Below are 6,114 nucleotides of genomic sequence, written 5' to 3' on the forward strand. Positions count from 1 at the left end.
GCCACAGCTCACCATACCCTGCCACAGCTCACCACCTGCCACAGCTCACCACCTGCCACAGCTCACCATGCCCTGCCACCACTCACCATGCCCTGCCACAGCTCACCATGCCCTGCCACCACTCACCATGCCTGCCACAGCTTACCATGCCCTGCCACAGCTCACCATGCCCTGCCACAGCTCACCATGCCCTGCCACAGCTCACCACCTGCCACAGCTCACCACCTGCCACAGCTCACCATGCCCTGCCACAGCTCACCATGCCCTGCCACAGCTCACCATGCCCTGCCACAGCTCACCATGCCCTGCCACAGCTCACCATACCCTGCCACAGCTCACCACCTGCCACAGCTCACCACCTGCCACAGCTCACCATGCCCTGCCACGGCTCACCATGCCCTGCCACAGCTCACCATGCCCTGCCACGGCTCACCATGCCCTGCCACAGCTCACCATACCCTGCCACAGCTCACCACCTGCCACAGCTCACCACCTGCCACAGCTCACCATGCCCTGCCACAGCTCACCATGCCCTGCCACAGCTCACCATACCCTGCCACAGCTCACCACCTGCAACAGTTCACCATACCCTGCCACAGCTCACCATGCCCTGCCACAGCTCACCATACCCTGCCACAGCTCACCACCTGCCACAGCTCACCATGCCCTACCACAGCTCACCATGCCTGCCACAGCTCACCATGCCCTGCCACAGCTCACCATACCCTGCCACAGCTCACCACCTGCCACAGCTCACCACCTGCCACAGCTCACCATGCCCTGCCACAGCTCACCATGCCCTGCCACAGCTCACCATGCCCTGCCACAGCTCACCATGCCCTGCCACAGCTCACCATGCCCTGCCACAGCTCACCATACCCTGCCACAGCTCACCATGCCTGCCACAGCTCACCACCTGCCACAGCTCACCACCTGCCACAGCTCACCATGCCCTGCCACAGCTCACCATGCCCTGCCACAGCTCACCATGCCCTGCCACAGCTCACCATACCCTGCCACAGCTCACCATGCCTGCCACAGATCACCACCTGCCACAGCTCACCACCTGCCACAGCTCACCATGCCCTGCCACGGCTCACCATGCCCTGCCACAGCTCACCATGCCCTGCCACGGCTCACCATGCCCTGCCACAGCTCACCATACCCTGCCACAGCTCACCACCTGCCACAGCTCACCACCTGCCACAGCTCACCATGCCCTGCCACAGCTCACCATGCCCTGCCACAGCTCACCATACCCTGCCACAGCTCACCACCTGCAACAGCTCACCACCTGCCACAGCTCACCATGCCCTGCCACAGCTCACCATACCCTGCCACAGCTCACCATGCCCTGCCACAGCTCACCACCTGCCACAGCTCACCATGCCCTGCCACAGCTCACCATGCCTGCTACAGCTCACCATGCCCTGCCACAGCTCACCATACCCTGCCACAGCTCACCACCTGCCACAGCTCACCACCTGCCACAGCTCACCATGCCCTGCCACAGCTCACCATGCCCTGCCACAGCTCACCATACCCTGCCACAGCTCACCATGCCCTGCCACAGCTCACCACCTGCCACAGCTCACCATGCCCTGCCACAGCTCACCATGCCTGCCACAGCTCACCATGCCCTGCCACAGCTCACCATACCCTGCCACAGCTCACCACCTGCCACAGCTCACCACCTGCCACAGCTCACCATGCCCTGCCACAGCTCACCATGCCCTGCCACAGCTCACCATGCCCTGCCACAGCTCACCATGCCCTGCCACAGCTCACCATACCCTGCCACAGCTCACCACCTGCCACAGCTCACCACCTGCCACAGCTCACCATGCCCTGCCACAGCTCACCATGCCCTGCCACAGCTCACCATGCCCTGCAACAGCTCACCATGCCCTGCCACAGCTCACCATACCCTGCCACAGCTCACCACCTGCCACAGCTCACCATGCCCTGCCACAGCTCACCATGCCCTGCCACAGCTCACCATGCCCTGCCACAGCTCACCACCTGCCACAGCTCACCATGCCCTGCCACGGCTCACCATGCCCTGCCACAGCTCACCATGCCCTGCCACGGCTCACCATGCCCTGCCACAGCTCACCATACCCTGCCACAGCTCACCACCTGCCACAGCTCACCACCTGCCACAGCTCACCATGTCCTGCCACAGCTCACCATGCCCTGCCACAGCTCACCATACCCTGCCACAGCTCACCACCTGCAACAGCTCACCATACCCTGCCACAGCTCACCATGCCCTGCCACAGCTCACCATACCCTGCCACAGCTCACCACCTGCCACAGCTCACCATGCCTGCCACAGCTCACCATGCCTGCCACAGCTCACCACCTGCCACAGCTCACCATGCCTGCCACAGCTCACCATGCCCTGCCACAGCTCACCATGCCCTGCCACAGCTCACCACCTGCCACAGCTCACCACCTGCCACAGCTCACCATGCCCTGCCACAGCTCACCATGCCCTGCCACAGCTCACCATGCCCTGCCACAGCTCACCATGCCCTGCCACGGCTCACCATGCCCCTGCCACGGCTCACCATGCCCTGTCACGGCTCACCATGCCACAGCTCACCATGCCCCTGCCACAGCTCACCATGCCCCTGCCACAGCTCACCATGCCCTGTCACGGCTCACCATGCCCTGCCACGGCTCACCATGCCACAGCTCACCATGCCCTGCCACGGCTCACCATGCCACAGCTCACCATGCCCTGCCACAGCTCACCATGCCCTGCCACGGCTCACCATGCCCTGCCACAGCTCACCATGCCCTGCCACAGCTCACCATGCCCGCGTGCGTGAACTGCTCCCTCCTGCCGCTGCCTCCGAGGTGGTGTTCGCCGCGGCTCCACAGGAAGGCGACGCGGAGCGAGGGGTCGTGGGAGGCGCGGCACGACAACACCGCCCGGTGGCCGAACGCCACCAGCCCCCCGCTGGGGGCAGCCGTGATGCGGGTCGCCTCTGCAATGGTTTTTTTGTTTAAAAATGATCATCAATGATATTTGTTTTATGTTATCATCATTATATTTATTTTGTATTATCAGCCCTGTTCCGACAGCCTTGTTCTTCACCTGATGACGGATGCTTGCGTTGTGGCCGAAACGTCGTGAGAATTGTATTTTATTATGTTTTATTTTATTTTATTATTTCCCTTCTACGTGACTTTACCGAAATAACCAAGAAGATGAATCCCTGCAGTCACGAAAGCTTTAAATAGAAATATACTTTTACTTTATCTTATCTACTGTATCTTATCATCAATGGTATTTATTTCATATTGTACAGGAGGAGGAACCGATGAGCTATGAAGCTCTTTGCCACACGTCCAGTAAAAGGGGGGATGGGAGTTGGGGGGGGGGGGTGAAGTGGGGGGTGTGGATAAAATAAATAAGTAATTGATATTCACTTTTTGTATTTTCCCAGGTAAGGCCCCACTGAGCTACATAACTATTTTTTAGAAGCGACCTGTGAGCTCACAGATGATAGCGGCTGTCATCATCATCGCCGCGTGGAAATTTCGAGCAGCGGCCAAATACTTTAATCGCGTGACGTCGATTCTCAATGTGCAGGGGAAAAAGCGGAGGACCCGGAGAAAAATCCACGCGACCACGGGGAGAGAGAGACACGCAGACTCCAAATATACAGCAGCAGGCGTCAGGGTCGGGATGGAACCCACGCCCTCCTGCACACCAGGCGAGGTAATTAACATCTCCTAGCCACCGTGGTCATGATGAGAGAGAGAGACACGCAGACTCCAAATATACAGCAGCAGGCGTCAGGGTCGGGATCGAACCCACGCCCTCCTGCACACCAGGCGAGGTAATTAACATCTCCTAGCCACCGTGGTCATGATGAGAGAGAGAGACACGCAGACTCCAAATATGCAGCAGCAGGCGTCAGGGTCGGGATCGAACCCACGCCCTCCTGCACACCAGGCGAGGTAATTAACATCTCCTAGCCACCGTGGTCATGATGAGAGAGAGAGACACGCAGACTCCAAATATACAGCAGCAGGCGTCAGGGTCGGGATGGAACCCACGACCTCCTGTATACCAGGCGAGGTAGTTAACATCTCCTAGCCACCGTGATGATGATGATGATGAGAGAGAGAGAGACACGCAAACTCCAAACATACAGCAGCAGGCGTCAGGGTCAGGATCGAACCCACGCCCTTTTGTACACTAGGCGAGGTGGTTAACATCTCCTAGCCCTGTTGTGATGATACAAATTCTACACCCAGCACCACGGACTGTGTAGCGTCTCGCTGTACACGGCGGCTACTTGTCTCTCTCTCTCTGTGTGTATGTGTTGCTCCTGGACCTCCTCTAGGTCGACTCAGCCTCAAATGATTACCCGGTGCGTAAACAACTGCGTCGTGCCTTGGCGGCCTTCGTAGGTGCTGCTACTGCTTCGCTCACAACACTTGCCACGAACCGTCTGTTCAAGGGTATATTTGGGGGGTCTTTGCCTCCGTGCAGTCGCGCACCTTTCACGGTGAGTGTCCCAGCGCTCCGCGCCTGTCCCAGCACATTGTGCGCCGTGCAGGAATAGCTGCCCGCGTCTCCGCTCGCCACGGACGCGAACATCAGGCTCCCGTCCTCGAGCACGCGGAGCCTGCGTACACCACAACAAAAGGGGGCGTCCATAAATGACGTCACGCACCGAGGGGGGTGGGGTGGGGGTGTCAGACATTTGTGACGATGGGTTGAGATATGTGACGTCGCATCAAAATGCGCAACTTTAATATATAAATATAGACAACACGTTCTACTTAATTAAATCGACTTTTTGATAAATGTTTTCTTCTACAACATCAGAGTGCAGCGCCACATTAAATACGCACTACAATGACAACAGTTTGAAGCGATTTGAAGCATGTTTTATTTTCAAAATGGAAATGTGGTTTTGGGGAGGGGGGGGGCAGAGCTTTGTGACGTCATATTTGAGGGGGGGTCTGACTTTTTGTGACGCCGTGTGACGAGGGGGGGGGGGGTAAAAAATCGTCAAAAATCGCGTGACGTCATTTATGGACGGCCCCAAAGACAAAAGATCCCCATCGTCCGTGTAGCCTTAGCAGACTGTCGGGGCAAGTGCTGTTAGCGAGCAGCAGCACCTACGAAGGCCGGCACGGTGGCACACGCGGGGTTGGGTGGCCAGCACCACGCCCGGCCGTCTTTGTCTCTCCACAAGTGGCGATGTTTACACGTTGCACACCAGGTACCCTTTCATAATTGGGTCTTTGGGCTTTTTTGGGGGGTTTCTTTACATTTTTTTGGGGGGGTATTTTTGTATTTAGTATTTTGGTTTTGTTGATGTGTTTAGCTTGCCTATAATTCGAGAGTGTGGTTGTTCCCACCATTGGAACCTCATTTTCCAGTAAAAAATATGATCATTGTTTTTAAATCCTTTATATTAAGTTCGCTTGCTTGCTTGCGTGCTTGCTTGCTTGCTTACGACCGTGCAAATCTTTCGGTCGTTTTTTAACCCACTTCCCGTGATCCAATTGAGCTGACATTTTGCACACAGACTCGTTGTGCGAGACAATTAATGTTCGTGAAAAGTTTTTTCCAAAATTTTACACTGTTTAGGGAAAACAAATTAAATATTTAATTACCAATTGTTTAATACTGCAGACAATCATCTGACCCATAGGTGGCAGCCATCTCAAGCCAGAGGACGAGAGGACTCTAGCCGCCACGCATATAAAGGATTTATAGTGAAAAACTTTATTTTTACTGGTTATACTTATTTTATCAGCGTGGTTGTTGTTAGTCGTTGGAAATTGTCTGACACCGTGGCCCCTTACTCGACATCTTTGTGGCGGGAGGGGGCGGGTATCAAGAGCTTCATAGCTTATCGGATTTGCCTCCAGCATAAACACATATTTCCTCCTCTGACACACCGCACCGGAGTACTCGTTCGAGGCCGAGTCGACCTAGGGGTAGGCCCCGCGGGCACGTCGCTCGCACACACGTGGCGGGTCCACCTGGCGGAGGAGTCGGGGCCGATGGTGCCGTTGGGGCCGCTCCAGGTGACGCGGGGGGCAGGCCACGCGCTGGGGTGGCACGGGATGACGGCC

At 56.9% G+C, this 6,114-nt stretch overlaps 1 protein-coding gene across 1 annotated transcript in view; it reads right to left on the reverse strand.

The window, feature by feature from the left end:
• LOC133360132 (mucin-19-like) overlaps nt 1-6,114 on the reverse strand; it is an 80,225-nt gene that overhangs the window by 24,729 nt on the left and 49,382 nt on the right. Inside the window, exons 8-10 of the mRNA XM_061578718.1 lie at nt 6,022-6,090; nt 4,522-4,649; nt 2,821-2,996 (exon numbers count right to left, since the gene is read on the reverse strand). Coding sequence (XP_061434702.1) covers nt 2,821-2,996; nt 4,522-4,649; nt 6,022-6,090 — 373 coding nt within the window. The remainder of the gene's footprint in view (nt 1-2,820; nt 2,997-4,521; nt 4,650-6,021; nt 6,091-6,114) is intronic.

The sequence above is a fragment of the Lethenteron reissneri genome, chromosome 67 (genome assembly GCF_015708825.2).
Source record: "Lethenteron reissneri isolate LAM-NWPU_2019-01 chromosome 67, ASM1570882v1, whole genome shotgun sequence".
Classification (NCBI taxonomy): Eukaryota; Metazoa; Chordata; class Hyperoartia; order Petromyzontiformes; family Petromyzontidae; genus Lethenteron; species Lethenteron reissneri.